Source organism: Haliaeetus albicilla, chromosome 16, assembly GCF_947461875.1.
Source record: "Haliaeetus albicilla chromosome 16, bHalAlb1.1, whole genome shotgun sequence".
NCBI lineage: Eukaryota > Metazoa > Chordata > Aves > Accipitriformes > Accipitridae > Haliaeetus > Haliaeetus albicilla.
Window position 1 is genome coordinate 21,983,381 of NC_091498.1, and position 21,338 is coordinate 22,004,718.

Sequence of the window (21,338 nt, forward strand, 5' to 3'; positions counted from 1 at the left end):
AATAAAGTAATGAAAACTATTCAGTTCATGTAGTTGTATTCTGCATTTAACAATGCATTGTACATGTGTCTCAAATTGAAATTTTTTTCTTTGTTAGTAGAGAAGTCTGTAGTGGAATGCTAAAAAAAAAAAGACTTTGTATATTTGTAAAAACACAGAAAGCTTGAACAATTAAGAACTTAAATATCAGATTACTTTCAGTAGTATTTGATATTTCTCCTATAAATCGGCATTTACTGGGTTTACAACATTGAGGAAAATAGTTTTAAGATTTTTGTTACACAGAGTTACATGGTTGCAATTTGTATTGATGCTTCAATTTTTGAGCTTTTTTAATTCGTATTCTGATTCTATTCAGTTGATTCTCCTCCCTGCATTTGTATTATCTATAGCAGATGTAATTTTTAGTTTTGTAGTCTTCAACAGTGGGGAGATATGGAGGATACTTGCTTTTGGAGAAGGGAAAAATCGCCTGTTTCTAAATGGAATTCTCTGAAGGTAGTATCCTCCATTGATCCATAGATGGTGGTGATTTAGTAGGTGTAGGTAAAGGGGTATGAGAGAGAGAGCAAAAACTTCACACATGCGCTAATAGGGCTTATAGAAGGGAATGTAAAACTTTTTAGACCTTGCTAGTCAGCTCCTGAGGGAACTTGCAGCAGGCGACACAACCCAAGATAGGGGATCTAAGGAGGATACTACCTTCAAAGAACTCTAGTTAGAGGTAAGTGATTTTCCATTACTTTCTAATAAGAGAGAATGGATGTATGAGCTTTAAGTAAGGTTAATCTGTAGAATGCCGCATAAAGTGTATTATCCCACTGTTCGACATTGTGTACTACCAAAAAACATAGATACCTAAAATGTTGCATTTACCTATAAATATATATGTATTACTTCTAAATACATGGGAATATTGAAGAACTGGAAGGATAATGTTATGCTTGCTTTATTTCCTAATACGAACTAATTCTGAAATTCTTCAGTATGTTTTTAAGGTTTGCATTTTGAAGTATTTTTTCTGATTCCCCACTCCATCCTCTAAGTTCATGTAATAAGACTACATAGCTGCAAACTCATTAGGGCAGCTCTGGGGCACTGAGATCTTGTCAGTATGTATCTCAAGATAGTTTCTGAAAAACTACTTACGCTATCTGCGTTGTTCAAGAATATGGTTTAAAAAAACCTGAATCAGTCTTTTCTGGAGGTCAGTAGAAATATAGATATAAAAATATATAGCTTATTTCAAGGAGGTAAACAGGAGCAGCAATTCACATACTGATTCTTGTAGGTACTGGTATCTTTTGTATAGATGCCTGAATTTAACAGCATTAGACATAAGCTAAACTTAAAAATTTTGCAAGATGAAGAACAGCTGAGAGAAGAGTGGATGCAATGGGGATCCAGCTGGAATGCTGAAATTATGTTACTTAGAAAACAGTGGTAATTGCTTTGTAATACCAAAAGGCTAGTAATAATACAAGTATTCTGGAGATGTAGCACGTACAGTTCTGTTTTGTTAAGTGTTGTTAGTTTCCACCATCTTTTGTATGTTAGTTTTTCTTTTGAGGGTATAAGTACGCATACAAGTAGACCACTTTTGGGCAGAAATTAATTTGGACTTCTGTGTGAACTTATTTTGTGGTGTCATTGCCAAACTAAAACTGTTGAAGGCAGTTAGAATATGGATGATTTGATATATACTTTTTTTTTTAAGCTACATTGGTAACAACAAGGTCTTGTATTTTTAGTTGAGCATATTATTTGGACATGGGAAAACTAGATGAGGTCTGAAACTCTGAGATGGCAATTAGGTTCTGGTTTTCTCCAAGAACAGTTTTGCCTTTTGCTATTTATTGTGTAACTTTTCATAAAGGTTTTACTACTCCTGCTCACAGGTTTTGCAAATTTACACATTTACAAATGCTTGCGGTAAGATACCTGTCAAACTACTGATTATATCATGATGCATTTTTGTGAAGAGTGTGTCCAAAGTGCCTATCTTTTGCCAGACAATAATTAGTTTGAACTGTTTGTTATGGCATTTTAGTATGCTAAGTGTTATAAATCTCATAAACAGAATATTAAAAACTGGATATTCTCAGAACTTGGCTGGACAAGGCCCTGAACAATGTGCTTTAAGTTGGACTTGCTTTGTGCAGGGAGTTAGGATCAGATGATCTCCAGAAGTCTCAGCCTATATTGTTCTTTTGATTCTGTGAACTATAAAAAAAGTTGAAGTAGCCTTTGTCATACTAATCTATTGCTTGGTCATATATGGTATATTTTGAAGTGTGTGTTGGGAATGTTGGAAATGCATGGTAGCTCTAAGGCTACATAATAGTTACCTCTTTGAAGATAACTTCAAAGGTAACATTTATTCTAAAAGTAGAGTTGCACAAAAATGGGAGATGTCATGTGATAGGTTGTGCAGCGTAGAAGCTTTGTCACTGGTTTTGCTGAGTAAACTGTCAGAGTAGAAAATGGTGAACTGCATTAGAATAGGAATTGTATTAAGAAACGCCCTATCAGCAGAATTAACTTTGGTGTAGAGATTATATAGGAGGAAACTGCAGGAGACACAAATGAGTAACCCTGAGGAACCGCGATGTTCCTTATACAAGGATTGAAAAATACATGGAAATTCATATAGCTCAAAAATACCAGAGTTTTCAAGAGTTTTAATCAGGTTTTTCAAAGCATAGCTTGCTATGTGTGGTAAGCAGTGAAACTGCAAGAGTAATGTAATAATACTTCATTCAGTTTTGGGGGGTCTGAAGGATCATTACTTTTTTCCATATGTAAAAACTTATAGCATGTTTCCTTGTTAAATTGCACATCATGTGAGTCTATGTAAGCATTACATAACCATTTATGTCCCATCATTCCTATATTCCCATTCATTCATATTCATGTTGATGCATGAATTGCAAATTTTTTCTTACACTTGAAATATATTTTTATTGTCATAACTGGCATTTGATTCATAAGAGTTCATTATGAATGAATGGTCATTATGTGATGTTTTCTACACTTCATGTTTTCTGTGGTTATTAACTTTTTTCTTTCATTTAAATAGTTCTGAATATTAATTCCTTAACTAGTTCACAGAATAGTGAAAATGGAGTAATCCATTTCTTCCCCTTTCTTTTTAAGCAGGGTTGTAACTTGCTTAGTCTTCTTTCTTACATTTTAGAATAAGATTCCTCACATTTCAGTGCATAATCATACTAAACATTAGGTATTTGTTGACCTTGAGTAACTCAGCCTCTGCAGCGTTTAGGAAGTATATATGTAGACAGCAGTTCAATTCAGACTCTAAAATGTTTTCACGTGTCTAGAGAGTATCTCTGCCTAAGAGCTGTGATTTCAGGGCTGTTCAAAGGCTTTTCTGGCTGGATCCAAAAATGGTAAAGTGAGATGACTGCCTTCAGCGTACAGTTGTTCCATTGAGTTTGGCACATTTTTCGTTTGTGAGTAGTTGTCACCCTGAATACAGTCCTTTTTCAAAAGTCCTTTCTCCTACAACAGCAACAGAGCTGTTGTAAAACATTTGTTATATTATTGTTCTTGCTGCTTCCCTGAGTTCTCAGAAAGAAAGAAGGGAGAAGGGAAGAATTGGAGGCTTTTTGAAGAGTTTGGCATATCCTTGATTTCCTCCCAAAGTGTCACTTATCAAACAACATGATGTAGATAATAATCTTAAGTTCTGTGCCAGGCATGTTAAAATTGGTGAGTTTACTCTGCCCAGTTAAGCCCCTTCTTACTTATTCAGACTTCAGGGAACAGCTACAGTCCTTTGTAAGAGATAATGATTTTAAAAACATTGTTTCTGTTGATCATCTTTGCTTTAAACTGAATGTCTAAATATGCAAGTTGTATTTGTTTTCACCTCCACAGGTGAACAGAGAACTAAGGGGTTCCACTTGGAGTTCAGAAACCCAGAGCCTATTGGCTTCCAAGCTGACTGGGTTAAAAGTTTTAACTTTTAAAATCTCTGGGTAAAATTCTTCACTGAACCCATCTCAATATTCTTAGTCAATTTTGTTTGAATAAGTTTGTTCTCAAGTATATATAACTTATATGCAACATCGTTGTTGCAAATTATATTAGGGGGAGGACAGTTTGGTTGTATTTTGAATACTGTTTGCTGTAGAGGGGAGCAAAGTAGAAATCATTAAACTCCTGGATTTAAGCATTAGTGACAGAACTTTTAGGCAGCTGTCAGAGGACAAAAGTGCAGTTATTGGTCAGTTGCCTCATAAGGTTTACGCTAGGAAGCTAGTTCTGTCTTTATAGAAGATGGCCATATCTGATTCTCACTCCTTTGGGAGTGAAGCTCAAATACTCTCCCTCGGTCCTTTCCCCACCTTTCACTTAGAAATAATATCTTCAAATGTAGTTTTCCAGGTCCCTTTGTAGAATGGGACTAAGGTGGTCTTCAGGCAGGGCGCTGAGGAACTGAGTAACATTTTTTTTCCTGCCACCTCCCTCCCACCCCCCCATAATTATTGGATGGTAGCTGTTGGGAAAAACTCCTCTTGAAATGCAGAACAATCATCTCAAAATTCTGGGAGAACAGGGCCAAAGCAGGGTTAGAAAATAAGCTCGTTTTCACAGCAGTTGACTCAACAGACATGACTAAATGTGGTGTGCAAGCTAACAGGAGTCAATGTCATTTTATTTCATATGTTTATTAAAACAAAGACAATTTGGATTCATCAAATACTGAATGAAATATAGTTAGCAGTAATTGTGGTTTGACTATTTAACCTTGGGCTGGGTGGAGAGGTTGGTTTCTCTTCATATTTTCCTGACTATGTCTGTATCAAAGTTTATGTCAATCAAATTTTGGTTGTATTTTTAATTGAAATAGTTGTATGCGTTTGCAGTCTCAATGTAAATTTATCATTCTGATTTATACCTACATAGTAAACATTCTTTAAAAATCAGGTACCATCTTTTTATTATTAGGAAGAAGCACTGCATGCTTTCATTCAGCCTGAGATTCTTGATGGCCCCAATCAGTATTTTTGTGAACGATGTAAGAAGAAATGTGATGCAAGGAAGGTAAAGACTGTCCAAATCACTTGCGAAAATTGCTTTTGGTAAATCCTGACAATGGTAGCATAATCTTGTCTTTGCTTCATTTAGGGTCTGCGGTTCTTGCATTTTCCGTATCTGCTGACATTACAGCTGAAGAGATTTGACTTTGATTATACCACTATGCACAGAATTAAACTCAATGATCGTATGACTTTTCCTGAGGAGTTAGACATGAGTGTCTTCATTGATGTTGAAGATGAGGTAAGGTGTTTGGTTTCAGAGAAAAGTCTTCAAGAAAGTTAAGTTTCTCAATTAAAATGTCAGTCTAATAAACCCATTTTAACAACATTATTCATCTACATAAATGTTCTTTAGCCATGGCAATGTTTTAATTTGAACTTTTAAAATCTGTCCATGTGGAATTTTGCTATACTGAAAAGGAAGCATATTCTCTAATCACTATAGGGTTTCCATGCTTCTGTAAAAAAGCTGTTCCTAATTTCTTCTATCTTCACATGAGTGATTTAAAAGCAGAACTCTCAGGGCTTCTACATATACTGCAAGTCTGAAATAAAACATATTTTTTAGACTTGTGTCTGAATCTGTTTTGATCACAAGAGGTGATGTAAAGTTTTGAAACTCTGGACACTGAAGTTAGTCCAGAAAACATTAATGATTAATTCCTTTCCTCTGACTCACAATGTTGTGTATGCTGTAGAAATTAGATTTTTAAAATTTTGTTTTTCACTTCCATCTGGCTTTTAACTCTTCTGGTTTTGGCCAAAATTCATGTTGTGCAGTTACATTCACCGAAAAGCGTTTAATGTGCCTTCTGCATTAAAGACTAAATTTATTCCTCTAATTTCATTCCTGAAAACATTATGTCACTTTGCTAGTTCATAGTGGCATAAGAGAAATACTGTGTTGATGTGCATATGGAGAGGCTTTTCTGACTCTATACAAACCTTTGTTTTATGAAGTGTGCCATTTAAGCAATTTGATACCTCTCAAAGTGTTACTGGGGGGGCTAAATGAGAATGAAGATTGATCTGGGAGAACAGAACTTGAGACAAAATTAGCAACTATCAGAAAATCAAAAAAATTATCCAGAGGAAAGAGGATCAGGTAAGAGATGGATATACTGACTTGTACTAAACGAACTGTATTCATAGTGTTGTTGACATCAAGCTTTTAAGCTAATAGAGCACTGACCAGTCTTACTATAATACCTTGACTCTGTCCAATGAGTTGAAATGGAAAAAAGTCTTTGACTGTGGATGAAAATATTTCCAGTCAAATAAGTTCTGATTAACAGGCCCATGTTACAATAGTATTTGTTACCTGGTATTAGACTTCCAAGATATTTAATTGAATGGAATAGGCTAGTAAGAGATATAATCCTGTCAAGTATGAAACCAGGTAATTGCCACTCAGTTGCACATGAGATGAGAAAATATTGATCTAAGACGTGAACTGAAGACAGTTACTAACAGAAACAAGTCTGTTCTCAATGCTGAATTGCAGAGGTCTCTAGGTTTTTGAGGAGTTTCATTGTTTTGCAGATTGGAATTTTTTAATTTCACAACCGTATTGCCATTTCTTGTTCCGTGTAACTTTAAATGTTGTATAATAGTATGTATGTGTTTTATTTTTAAGAAGTCTCCTCAGACTGAGAGTTGCACTGATAGTGGAGCTGAAAATGAAGGCAGTTGTCACAGTGATCAGATGAGCAATGATTTTTCTAATGATGATGGAGTTGATGAAGGAATCTGCCTTGAAAGCAATAGTGCAGCAGAAAGACTTTCTAAAGCTGGCAGTGAAAAGGTACGTTTAAAAAAAAACGTTGTACTGGGTCTGATTGAGATGGAGTTAATATTCTTTCATAGTAGCCTGTATGGTGCTCTGTTTTGGATTTGTGACTAGAACAGTGTTGATAGCACACCAGTGTGTTAACTCTTGCTGAATGGTGTTGCACAGTACCAAGGCTTTCTCTTGTTTCTCATTCTGCCCCTGTAATGAGTAGGGCTAGGGGTGGGCAAGAGACTGGAAGGGGTACGTAGCTGGGATGGCTGGCCTGAGTTGACCAGAGGGTTATTCTGTACTGTATTTGTTGCTGTGTGATGTTATGCTCAGCAGTAAAAACTGGGGGCTTTCCAAAGTAGCTGTTGCTCAGAGACTGGGTGGGCATTGCTCTGCTGGTTGGGAGGTGGTGAGTAATGCCTTTGCATCATTGCATCTTTTTTTTTTTTCTTCTTATTTCCTTCTCTTATTAAACTGTCATTATCTCCAGCCTCAAGTTTTTCTCACTTTTGCTCTTCTGATTCTCTCCACTGTCCCACTCAAGGGGAGGAATGAGTGACTGGCTGGGTTGGGTGCTTAGTTGCTGGCCAGAGTCAACCCACCACAAATATAAATGATAAAAATATAATTAATGCTGATATTGGGGGTGAGGGAGTAGGAGTGTGTGGTTTTATTCAAATTCCAAAAACTGATACTACAGCAAAGGAAAGCATGCAACTGATTTTGAAGGTCACCTGAGAATAAAGGTTTTCCCAGCTTGTCAGACTAAAAATTCCCAGATAACTTGTTTTGGCAGCAGACCATCAGATTGAAGACTGCTTTGTCTTGTGAGTAGTCGATTTTTTTGAGGCCAATTGTCAAAGGCCTACCAGCTTTGGCTGCAAAAGCGTCTTGCAGCTTAGCAGGATAAGATTATAAAGTTTTGATCAGTCTCTGCCATCTGTTTCTTGTCCTTATAAAAATGGCCATATAGATGAGGCCATGGGTCTAAATGTTAAATATTCATTTGGTCATCTTGAGTTAATATAAAGGAATTGAGCAGCCAGTCAGTCTAGGATAGCAGTCATCCTTCTATGGGACATAAAGATTAGCACAGATCTTTGAGAAACCTGAGTTTTCTTGCCAATACAAAATTCATCAAAACTCCTCTGAGTTTTATGGTAATGTCTACAGTATGTACTTCATGTGTCGTTATTCAGTGAGCTCACCTGAAGTTTGGCCAATAGGTTTTATTCAGACTTGTTAGGAAAAGCTGTTTGCCTGCAACTGTTACTTTCATAAATATTTAAAGGCTGACTTGCATTTTAATGTGTGCATCTGTCCCTGTTTACATTTATGTTAAACCATTTGAGAGGGTTTTTTGATAAATGTTCTAAACACTGTCAATCTTAGCTGGAAAAAAAGAAAGCAATTAATAGATAGTCACTTGACTGGAATAGGGACAGACTATTGTAATGGATCTGTAATGCAAATGTCATGTCCTAGTATTGACAGTAGCTTTGCCCAATTAACACATACTACTTGTTCTAGGCAAACTAGTTGTCAAGCCATGCTGTTAGCTTTTTGGTTTGGATATCTTAATAATGGATGCAGTAGTCCATGCTAAGAATTTACAGAGCATTTCTTCTATACAATCTAAAAAAAATGTAATTCTTGTAACACCTAAGTGAGTGAGTATTGTTCAGTCTTATTTTTTTTTAATGTATACACAGCACTGAATGGATGTCCTTAGTACCATTTATTTCCATCCTTTTAGTTATGAAAAGAAAGATTTATGACAGCAAACTTGGAGTGGTGTGAGAGAAATTAATGTAGAGTGTTGATAAGCGTTGAATGGCGTGTTGCTGGTTTGCAATATACATTAAGGGACAAAGCAATCTTCAAGAATGCAGAGAAGGGTGATAGCAAATAAGCCTAAACTTTGTAGCTACAGGCAAGTTAGTCATTACTTTTGTTTCTTGTGTGGAGATATGTTTCATACCTATCTAGCTAAGAATTCACAAATTCAGAGCTTGTACAGAAAAGAAGTAACAGTAATGCATTAAGCCAGTTAAAAAATGTTTCCATGATTATTTTTTTTCTTAAGTTGTTTAGTCTTTTCTCTTTCTCTCTTCCCACCAACGAAAGGGGAGATTCCTCTTTACTTCCATTATTACATACTGTTGTATAATGTTTAGCATATCAGACCTCTAATTTTGTTCAGTGTCTGTTGCAGTGATGCACTTCTGTTATACCAGTCCGTTTTGTAACGTACAACTATTTATATATTTGGGTTCGTGTAGTTGTTTTAAAAATTTTTTTAAATGATCATTTGGTTACCTTTACTTCATATGTATCACACCTTTTTCTTCTTCCCCAGAGTTCTTTACTGTATGAGCTCTTTTCTGTTATGGTTCATTCTGGAAGTGCTGCTGGTGGCCATTATTATGCCTGTATAAAATCTTTTAGTGATGACCAGTGGTACAGCTTTAATGATCAGCATGTTAGCAAGGTAAAAATGGTATTTTTATTTATCTTGTGTACTCATAGATGAACCAATAAGTTTCTATTTTGCATGTCGTTTTGCACTGACGTATAATGAAGCTGATTTTATGTGCAGGTATCTCAAGCATTTACTTTGTTTCATCTTCTCATCCTAATGTCCTGCCATATACGTTTCACTCATTAGCTTACCTGATTTCTAGGGGGGGTGGTTTATTTACTTCTGTATGGGGTTTTGAGCATTGCAGGGGAGGAGTGTTTCTTCTTGATGGTGAGGGGGGGGGTGGTTCATAAAGAAGCCTTTATTCATGTACAGACCAGGCTGGATTTAGAATTTTGCCTTCTATACACGTGAAGAATATGTCTTGCTTAGAGAAATGTATTTGTAGATCCATTACAACCCGGATTGTGCTGTTAAACCTGTCCTGCTGATGCATTTCAGGTGTTACATGTATTCATAAACATTACTGCAGTCAAGAACCTGGATATTGTTTTTTTAAGAAGTTCCTACTTCTAAAAAAGAAGAAGCAGATCACTTTGAAACAGTTTTTTTGCAGTCAGCAAATAAGCAGAAATATTTTTAAAAAATTAGAATTATTAATATTGCATGTTAACTATGTAATGCCATTTTTCCTAATGAGAATAAATGCATCTTGATTAGTGCAAGTTTCTCAAATAATCATTAAATTAATTTTCTGTTAGATAACTCAGGAAGATATTAAGAAAACATATGGTGGATCTTCTGGAAGCAGAGGCTATTATTCCAGTGCTTTTGCTAGGTTAGTAGTACTGTAATATTACTTTTCTTTCTGGTGGTGTTTTAGTGTAATCAGATGAATGGCCAAGATATATGTGCTTAACGTGTTAGCTTAAAAGTAATAGTAGATGCTTCAAATAGTTGTAAGAACTATGCTAACTGCTGTTTCGGATCATTAAAATAACATGATATTTGTTTTTGAAAATTCTTCTTGGTTGGCGTATTGCTAAGATATGTATGATAGCTCCTTACTGGGGGAAAAACAAACAAACAAACAACTTTTGAAGTAATTATTGTCCTCCTATCTGAGAAATTCAGATAACTATTCTTTTCTCTACAGCTCCACAAATGCATACATGCTGATATACAGACTGAAGGATCCCACAAGAAATGCAAGTAAGTATGTTTTCCAGTTCTTAACTAGTAAGATTGTGTTGTGGAATAAGGAGATGTTTTACATGTGATGAGTACTAATTTTTGTGAGGATGTTGGTATTGGTATTTTTAGGGTAAACTAAAGTAACTTTTATATAGGAAGCCTTTTTTTATGTCTTTTTGTTACTCTTTTTATAGTAAACCTTTATGGATCATTAGGAGGTCATCACAAAATAAATTTTCTGATTTTTTTTTTTTTTTAGTGTTTTATATACCATAGAAATGAAAAACACATATACTGAGTGACACTGAATAAGCTGTAATATAATGCTATATAGTGTCACGATTGATAGTGGAATAAAAATTATGTTCTTTAAAAATGAGTATGTAAGAACTTCATAATGACAAAGTTTTACACTTTATAACCAGCCCTTATTGTTTGTGTTTCAGTTAAGAGGTGAGAAAATATACTATAAGTTACATAGTTAGAAACAAATCTTGGATTTCACTGTCTTTTATTCCCCTCATCTCTGATTAGTTCACTAGGGCTTAGAGGATGCCTGGCCCCATGTAATAGCTGACAGGTTGATTAATCTTTGAAATATGGTACAGTGGAAAATGAAGATTCTATTTGGATTCAAAACAGGAGTGTCTGGTTGGAGTCTTCATTCAATTATTGGCTAATTTCATAGGGTCTTAGTCTTTCATATTACTAATAAGTGTAAACTACCAGGATTTCTCTTGTAGATATTTTTAATACTCTATTATTTGCTTGAAAACACTTAATGTTTCTCATTTAAAATCTGAGCACACCTAAATGATGCAGTAGTAAATGAAATTTTGATAGAATAGAACTTTTTTTAACTAATACCAAAATAGAAGGAAGCATGTTAGTTTGCTATTTTCCCCTTTTTGTTAATCCGTTGTTAGAATCACAGCTGTAGAAAGAGAGCAAGAGCAGCAGTGGCTAGCCACGCTTGCTCTCACTAGCAGTAAGTGCCTGGAAGAATCAAGTATTTTTGTTAATACTCTAACTGGTTGAATTGAGCCAAAGATTAATTTGCTTGCAACATCAAAGCTGTATTTATTTTTTCTTAAAGGAAGAATTCAGTAGTCTGCACTTACAAAGGGTAATTTGTCAGTCTGTAGCCTGGCTGAAGTTAGGCTGATAAATAATGCAGACTGTTCTAAGTTTTGGGGGTGTATATAGTTCAATTGTCAGAACAGTCAAGGAATAATTTTTCCTAATAGCTTAAGCAGATGAGAAGCCACAAAAACTTTCAAAGGCAGTTAAAAAACTTCTCATATCTCTGCATTCCTACTTTTTTTTTTTTCTTCTTTTCCATTAAATGCTCAAGAGGTTGGGTGGCCTAAAGAATAGATTCAAGTTCTCAAGAATCTTAAAATCATCCTTTGTAGGGAGAATATTTTGATAGCTGGGTTTATTTTATTTTTAATTGGTAAACTGAAATTATGTATTACTTAATAAGAGTAGAATCTTACAACTGAAACCTTTGGCACCTCACATTATGTAGCTGCTTTTGGGGCCTACTCATTCTTTTTGAAGAACATGCAAGCGTAGAAAAGACTTGTATACTTGAGAAAGTTTGTAACATGCCAACTTGTAATGTGTCCGGTGGAGGAGGGAATAAAATACCTTTGAAAATAACATTTTGTTTCTCTTATTCTGCTGCTGTAAATATTTTGGAGGGAATCGAATAGTTGTCTGCTTCCTTTAACTGCTGCTTTTGGGGTAAAATTTTGAATTCCACCATGAGAAACTGAGGATGCCTATTAGCAAGAATAAGGAAAGAAATGAGCAGTGCAAGGATGAGTAAAACAAGCTTTAATGTTTTTTGGAATACAAATTAAAAAAATCTAAGCTTATACTAAATTTTATTTAAAAAACCCACAAGAAAACAATACTAAAATTAATAAAAGTAGATTTGCAACTATTTCTACATCAGTATATTCTAAAAAGTGTTTTATGATACTTGGAGCAAATTTGTAATCTCATTTCAACATCCTAAACACAAACCACCTTTATTTTTAGCAGCAATCTATTTCATTGTACACAGAGTACTTTCAGACATGTTACTATTTTCTACTTTTCTACTTCTTTCTTTTACTTTTCTACTCTTTTCTCAATACAGTTGAACAATGGTATTTTCTTTGAGGAAATAGGGAGGGAGGGGAAAATCTAAGTATCTCACAAAATTAGTGTTGCTGGCTTCTCTTTGTTTCTGAGAATTCATGATACAGGGGACAGTGCAGTTATAAAAATATGTTATTTCATTTTAAAGTAACAGTATCTGAAGTAGGTGCTTTTATATAGTTTTGAAGTGGATTCAACACAAGAAGGATACTGTTAAAGCCTTTTATCAACAAATTGATAAAGTAGTAAGTCTTAAGAGCAACCCAAAAAAAATATAATTTCAACGTTTGAGTCATTGAAACAATATTATTCATTCTGAACAAGAAGTGATTGTAAATTGTATGAAGTTTAAGAATAAATAGCAGCCATAAACAAAGTCTATGGGTCAAGAGCTGTCTTTGGAAATGGGTTTTCCTGTAAGTGCTATGATTGTCAATTCCTCAACAAGCAAATGAAGAAACTGAATCTGCTATTTCAGATTACTTGAACATGCCAAACACATCTTTAAATCTGAAAAATTATTTGCCCAATTCCTTGCAATAGGAGTGGCACCAGGATTGGAAGACAACTGTATTTGCAAAAGTAGATTTTTTTCAAATTTTTTTTTTAACTTAATGAAGTATTGCATGTTCTGTTTTTGTTTTTTGTTTCTCTTTCTGAAACAAAATCTCACGAAGTACATTAATCTTTATTAAGTGCAATATTTATTTTACTACGATATAGACAATACCTGATATCTCGTGACTTTTATTATCAGCTAATTCACTTCTAGAACAGAATTTACCTTTATTGTAAAAACAGGTTCAAGTCTTAGTATATTTCTTTACAACAGCAAAGCTTCCCTTACTGATACTGGAACATTAATCTTGTGCTAATAGCATTTTCTTGTGTTGCTGATGTATAATTAAGGGGAATAAAAGGCTGACTTTGGTTTCATTTAAATCATGAAAATGAGAACAGGACGTGGTATAGTGGGAAATTTGGGCAGAGAAGAGAGAGGGAAGAAGGCAAGATAGATTAACTATTAAATATACCCATATTTCCTAAGATGTTGCCCACTGTGGAAAAATCTATTTTTTTAAACTATTGCTTTTTTTTTACTGGCAGAGTTTCTTGAGGCACATGAGTATCCAGAGCATATTAAACAGTTGGTACAGAAAGAGAGAGAACTGGAAGAACAAGAGAAGAGGCAACGTGAAATTGAGCGCAACACTTGCAAGGTTAGAATTTCTGCTGAATAAAGTAACAATACATTTCTAGCAAGAAATGTCTCTATAGTAAATAGTAATTTTTTACTACAATAGAAGGGCTCTTGTGATAAGTGTATTTGTATTAATAACTCTTTAAAATGAATTGTACGCCTTTTGGAAGGCTGCACACAGTGGGGGCATCTGTTAGAGGTATTCACCAGAGATTTTTGTTGAGTGCCTGTCTTCCATGTGAATTGGAATTGGTATTAAAACCAAAACAAAACTATAGTTAATCTGACATCACTTGATTTCAGCAAAAAGAATTCCAAAGCATATGGAATGCTCTGTCAGGTGTTCCGTACTGTTAAATCTTTTCATGTTGTGACCCTTTGCTTTGTGAAATGATGTTTCTTAAACTAATTTAAAATTATTATTTGGCAGAAAGAGCAGAACCTTTTTCCCACCGTAGATTCAATAGTAACAAACAAAATATTTCGTCTATGACTTACAAGCATGACAGTCAGCTGGTCCACCTGTGAATCAAGTGATTGTTTTATTAGAAGGTTCTCTATGGTTGTGAAATACGTAACTCTGTATGTGAAAAAGGAATTTCACATTCATCATTCCTACGTGCATTTTGTTTTGGAGGATTTGCACACTGGTTACAGTTTAAAGATGTTCTGGTTATAGATGTTGTACCCTAGCTTGCAAAAAGATGTAAACACACGTACATACACAGTAGTGCTATCTACTTTGTCTTTGACGTTTTCTATCTGCAGTTGTGTAACCAGCTGAAAGGAAACTGTCCTGTAGCTGCAGTAGAGCTAAGGATATATTTTGTATTAGATTGTTTGAATATAGGGTTGTAAATGTAAACGTACTTGAATGTGAAAGGTATTTGCACATACCTTCATGATGATTTTTTCTTTTTGTATTTCATAGATTAAATTGTTTTGCATGCATCCTACAAAACAAATAATGATGGAGAACAAATTAGAGGTTCATAAGGACAGGACACTGAAGGAAGCTGTGGAAATAGCTTACAAGGTATGCTATGCATAACAGAATAGTTTAATTGCTAGATATAACTTTTTCTGCTATTATGTATCTTCAGTTTTTAAATTTATAATGCTGTGGGAGTGTTTGAGGGGGGTTGGCTGGTTTTTTTGTTGTGGGTTGGTTTTGGGGGGTTGGTTTGGGGTTTTGAGGGGACAGCGTTCAGAGATGTTCTAGTTGGGGATTATTGACCAAGTTTTCTGTTAGTAGCCATCAGAGGATTTCCGACTGGAGTGATACTGCCTTTTAAAAGGGCAGACTATGTGATTTTCACATACACTTATTTTAAAATCAGATAGTGAGAGCTGCTGTTGGACTTACCATAGCCTCAGTAAGTTGAAAGGATTCTGAATGCTTATATTTGTATTGCAGTAAAAATGTTGTATTAGATATGTAATAAGAGAATTCTTCCAAGAAACTTCCTGCATAGCTAATGCAATAACATCAGTGGGCACCAAAGCATTTGTTGATCTCTGCCTTCCACAAACAGGTAGAAGTTGAAGACGTCTGTTCTTGCTTACCTACTTGTACTCTTTGGTTCTTGCCATATGTGTCTTTGGCTGGGAGAGTACCAGCAAGGCAGTTACAGATTTGGAATGTGTTAACATTTCCTTGAGATGCATGGAATGTAACTAGTAGTTATGACTTCCTCAGGCTTCTAAGATGCCATTTGGTATAACTGCTGGCAATGTATTCCTCTTAATATACTTCCAGGTTCTGAGTTCATGTGCTTATATACATACTTTTCAAACTTCCCTTTTCTCTGCATTTTGATGCAGACTTCTTTTTTGATTTTGAAAGCCGTGCATCTATATTGCACATGCATGTGTGTATATAATATATATGATGTATTCGTATGTCTTCTCTAAAACCAAACTGAAATTTGTGCATTCAAAGGATTCCTGGATGTACATGTACTGAGATACTTCTAGCTTACAGGGGAAAAACTAAACTCACAAATAGACCATTATTAAATGTTTTGGGGATTTTTTTTGTGTGTGCGTGATTTAGCTAATGGATTTAGAAGAGGCTGTTCCTTTGGATTGCTGCCGTCTTGTCAAATATGATGAGTTTCATGACTACTTGGAACGATCTTATGAAGGAGAAGAGGATACGCCAATGGGTTTATTACTTGGAGGTGTCAAATCAACATACATGTTTGACTTACTGTTGGAAACAAGACGACCTGACCAAATTTTCCAGTGCTATAAACCTGGTGGTAAGACACGTAATTACATATGGGCAAGGATAGACTAAAATCATATATTGCATGATGACATGAAAATAAAAATTGTAAAACATGGAACTTCATTATGCTGTGTGAAGGAAGAAAAACTTTGTTGTACTAGATTTTATGAAGTCAGTACTCAGAACTACATACTGTGCTGTGTTGCCAACTTCTTTCTAATTGAAACTGTTCTAAGGTACACTAAAATTTGTCAAACTGCAATATTTTTGTCTCTGGCATTAACATTAATCTGGAAATGAAATTTTGAATTTGGACCACTTTTCAAATTCATTACTGTTTGCATGTATTTATGCAACCCCTTAATCAGTACATCAGACAAGCGTATGTGTGTTTTCTTTGCCTGTTGAATTCTCTTATATGTGGTTTTGTTTTCTTTTTTCTCTTCCCTACAGAGGTCATGGTAAAGGTTCATGTAGTTGACCTAAAGACTGAATCTGTTGCTCCTCCAATAAGTGTACGAGCTTATTTGAATCAAACAGTTTCAGAATTTAAACAGCTAATTTCAAAGGTAACTTACAGTCATTAAGGACTTGTATTACAGAGTTTTTATTCATTCTGACTGTGAAAATGTGTCATAGTTTAAATACATGAAATGAGAACCAGCACCTTTTGCAGTTCATACTGTGTGTCATGACCGGTAGGGTTAGGATGGTTGTTACAACTGAGCTTGTCTATCTGCTCACTGCTGCTAAAAGCAGCAATCTGCTTCATGCTTCCATCCAGAGTTCTACCTTGGCTTTTGCACAAGCTTAGCCACTGTCTGGCCGTATTGCTTACTAGCTTACCAGATAATAAGTTTTTTGGGGAAACCAAAGAGTTGGGTTCATGTTCTTCTGGGTTAGTAACTTGAACCACCTCACTGAGTATCCAGTCAGTTACTGGATACCATGCAAATGAATCAACATTTAACTTCCCCCATTGGCTTCAGTAACTGAAATTTAACATCCAAAACTGTCTACATTTTGCCTGCAAACCCTCCTTTTCATCCCGGCAGATGCTTGTTACTAAGGTGCAGATCGTTTCTTACATGGTCTTAAACCATGGGATGTTACTGCTTCTATTGAATGGGAAGACAGACATCTTACTCGGTCAGTTCTGTGTAAAAATAGTTCAGTGGTTGGTGTAATTTCGTAATATTTGTTATGAAACATGATTTCAGTAATTTGAATTCAGTCTAATTAAGAATTAAGGGAACAGTGTGCAAAACATGATGCTTGAGAAAATTTTTTCTTTTCAGTTGGTTCATACCCTAAGTAATAAGACCAATTCCTTATATTACTGGTCATTAACAATTTGCCAGTTCTCTGCAAAGCCAAGCCATTTTAGTGTACTGACCTTTTGGGAAAACTAACATTTGCTGTATATCAAAGGATGGAGGAAAGGAACTGGGACTGAACAGGTTTGGGAGGTTTTTCCCCCACATTGTCTTTTGCAATTTATAAGTCAATAAACAAACCTTTCCCTATGAATAATTTCAAAAAATAAAATACTTGTTCCAGTATTTGAAATTACGTGTAATGTGCATGTTACCTTACTGTCAATGTTTTATTTTAGGCTACACACCTGCCCGCTGAAACAATGCGGGTAGTATTAGAACGTTGCTACAATGACTTGCGTCTTCTGAATGTTTCCAGCAAAACACTGAAAGCTGAAGGCTTTTTTAGAAGCAACAAGGTACATGCTCTGGTTTTTAAATTGTTCATTTCATGTATTTGTAGAGTTCACTGGTGTGTTGTAAAAGGTATGGATATCTATATAGAATTTATAATGGATAACTGTCATGTATTTCACTGTGTACTGTGTGGGGTTTTTAACCAGCAAATATTGTGGTGTTGATGAATACTATAGGCTATATATGAAACCAAGCGTACATAATAAGGTAGAGCAGATTCAGAATCAGACATCTGGTTGATACTCTGTGGTTCAAACAATGGTGAGGTTAACAACCTTACGATGAAGATTTTTAAGTCAACCCTTCTTAGGGCACAAAGGTTGGCACAGTACTATGAAACCTGCCTAATTTGTTTTCTAAACCTTCTGAACAGCTGCGCCTGTTCTCAGCATTAAAGTTCCTAAGAAACAAATGTCAAAACTAAGAGCAAGTTTTTCATGGGTTTGTCTTAAATTCAGTAATTTTTACTATGCAAATTACCCCTATTTTTCCAAAAAGATTTATGGTAAATATTTCCAATAATAGTTGTGAAATGCATTCAGAAAAAGAGTAACTTGTTATTTATTTAAGTACTATCTGTAGCATTGCCCTTTTTACTACAGTAGTAATAGCACATCTTTCAGCACATTTTTCACATCCTCTGTCTGAAATTTAAGCTCAAGAACACGCTGTCCTCGATGAGGAAAGATTAGCGACGGCTTTGATGGCTTATAGCTGAGCAAAACAATGGCATTGACTTGTTACTCAGTTACTTCAAGGCCTTTGGCATTCACATTACTACAACACAGTGGCCTTTGACAAAGGGAAAAGACAAATTTGTTCCCTGTGTTCCAGTTTGTGCTATTGCTTACCCATGTCTACATTTTAAAGATTTCTTATTTGCAGTGCTATACTAGAAAATAAAGACGGACTGCCAGCTGTAGTTGTGGGGCTTGTTACTACCATAACTAGTGTTACTGCACAGGTGAATGGTACACATGAAGTGATACATAAATATGCGTCTGAACATAAAAGTATTTACTGCAGCTGGTCAGTCTGGTTACAGTTCACTCCGATCTTAACATGATTATGAAAATAAGGAAAAGTGAAATCATTATTAAACTATCTTTTTCTAAATGTATCTTTTTCTAAACGTCTTTTAGTCTCTCTTTTTCTAAACACGTATTTTATTTTTTTTTATAAAAGGTGATGTTTCTTAGTGATGGAATTTCTAATGTGTGCTCAGTCCTTTCTGTTTGCTATTTTTACTTTTATTTAAAATAACACTACATGATAAAATACTGTTATTTTATGTTCAGGTATTTATTGAAAGCTCAGAGTCTTTAGATCGTCATGTGGCGTATACAGATTCTCATTTGTGGAAACTTTTGGATCGTCATGCAAATACAATCAGACTATATGTTTCATTACCAGAGCAATCACCTGGATCTCAATTTAGACGAGCAGTTTATCAGAAGTCTAGTGGAGATTCAGGCAACTTGGATGAAGCCTGTGAAAGAGTAAAAGGATCTGTAGGTAATATGAAATCTGTAGAGGCAATCCTGGAAGAAAGCACTGAAAAGCTTAAAAGCTTGTCCCTGCAGCAGCAGCAGGAGGGGGATAATGGAGACAGCAGCAAAAGCACAGAAGCCAGTGATTTTGAAAACATTGAATCACCTTTAAATGAAGTAGACTCTTCAGCATCAACAGAAAACAGAGAACTTGAAAACCAAATTCAGATTTCCGATCCAGAAAATCTCCAGTCCGAGGAACGGTCAGATTCAGATGTAAATAACGACAGGAGTACAAGTTCAGTGGACAGTGATATCCTCAGCTCCAGTCATAGCAGTGATACTTTATGCAACGTGGACAATGCCCCACTTCCCTTGGCTAATGGACTTGATTCTCATAGTATCACAAGTAGTAGGCGATCAAAAGCAAATCAGGGGAAGAAAGAAACCTGGGACACAGCAGAAGAAGATTCTGGAACAGATAGTGAATACGATGAAAGTGGCAAGAGCAGAGGAGAAGCACAATATATGTACTTTAAGTCAGAACCCTACACTGCAGATGAAGGTTCGGGAGAAGGGCAAAAATGTATGTATTCTTTTTTTTAAGTGCCTTAAAATAATACTACTTTTATTACTATTTAATTCATATGGTGTGTTAAAAAGTCTAATGACAGTATTGAAAAACTTAATTATATGTCAAATTAAAGCTAATGAAAGTACGAAGATAGGACGTGGTGTCATGTTCAGCAAAAATCTAGGCTAATTTTGATTTTGTAATGAGTGATTACAGATTTAAACAGTGTCTTGCTTTTGGGTTTTTAAGAAAATAAAAAGCTACCTCTGATACATCCATTTCCTTATATTGAAAGTGTTTTCTGGAGAGTAAGCTGACTTGTCTTCCAGTGAAAGGAAAACAGTTGCATCTGCTGATGATGGTTCACCTGTTCCAGAATGCAGTTATTTACTGTGGTTCTCAGAGCAATAATTCTGTTGACGTTTAGATTAACAAGCCTGAAAACTCCTAGCCATTTGACTGTAAAGAAAACTCAAGAATACTTGATATTGATCATTTAATTCAGTAGACTGTTGGTTTTTCATGGACTGAAGTACAACAGGTACAATGAAGTGTATGGCTGACACGAAAATGTCTGAACAAGTTCAGTGTAAGAGCCTAAGGTAGTATATTAATTGTCAGAAAGATAAATCATTTAAACAATGATCAGTAGCTGCGTATGTTTTGTAATTAACAGAAGAATAATTAAAGTATAGCAGGATATAAGATAAATATTTTGAAAGGCAAAGGTTTTCCTGTCAATCAGAAATCCTAATGTAATAATAATAGATAAAGATTAAAATAAAACTTTTTTGCTGATTTTTTTGTTTGTTTCTTAGTTTTGTTTTGTGAGCAAACGTTTTCATTTTTAAAACCACAGAGAAGTTTAATTGCAGCTACTAAAGTTTTAATAAAATTACTCCTTTAGCATGGAAGGATCTTTCTTTGGGACTAACTTTGAACTACTTCAATTTCCCCCCACCCTTTTTTTTTTTTTTGTAGAATTAGTTAGATGCAGGCATTATTATTTGTTTACAGTAATTTTTATGCTTTCATATGCTATATAAAAGATTATTTTGCGGGGAAGCTTTTATGTATTTTTAGTATGACAATATGAATGGGTTTATAATTCAGATAATTTATTTGTTCATTTAAATATTCTGAATAGCAATTTTTTTAATTCTAATGAGTCATGGCACAATATAATCATACTGCAGTTTGTAGTGTAGTCTAAATTGCATATATTAAGAAACACAATTTCTAAAGACAAACTATTCACTGTATTTTGCAGAATTTCACATTACTACAGTGGCTTTTCCTTGATTACAAAATTATTCCATGAAAAATTGTCTTAATCTATACTTGATCTTGCCATGTGATATCCTGTGGCCTTCCAGAACACAGAGTTAACCAACTTTTTAATCCTGAAAGCCAGGAGAGAAAAAAGCACATGGCAGCATGTGCTTGGCTAGCCCCAACTCAGAAGCACTTCTGTCTCTGCCTTGAGGCAGGTGA

General features: G+C 35.0%; 1 protein-coding gene across 5 annotated transcripts in view; it reads left to right on the forward strand.

The window, feature by feature from the left end:
* Positions 1–21,338, forward strand: part of USP47 (ubiquitin specific peptidase 47) — a 57,498-nt gene that overhangs the window by 25,317 nt on the left and 10,843 nt on the right. For 4 of the 5 annotated variants that reach the window (XM_069803898.1, XM_069803899.1, XM_069803902.1 and 1 more), the window contains 12 exons: positions 4,975–5,070; positions 5,155–5,307; positions 6,703–6,870; positions 9,206–9,337; positions 10,030–10,106; positions 10,425–10,480; positions 13,721–13,833; positions 14,746–14,850; positions 15,871–16,078; positions 16,501–16,616; positions 17,663–17,782; positions 19,079–19,856. In XM_069803898.1, the coding sequence (XP_069659999.1) occupies positions 4,975–5,070; positions 5,155–5,307; positions 6,703–6,870; positions 9,206–9,337; positions 10,030–10,106; positions 10,425–10,480; positions 13,721–13,833; positions 14,746–14,850; positions 15,871–16,078; positions 16,501–16,616; positions 17,663–17,782; positions 19,079–19,856 (2,122 nt within the window). The remainder of the gene's footprint in view (positions 1–4,974; positions 5,071–5,154; positions 5,308–6,702; positions 6,871–9,205; positions 9,338–10,029; positions 10,107–10,424; positions 10,481–13,720; positions 13,834–14,745; positions 14,851–15,870; positions 16,079–16,500; positions 16,617–17,662; positions 17,783–19,078; positions 19,857–21,338) is intronic. The other variant, XM_069803901.1, reaches the window with a different exon arrangement.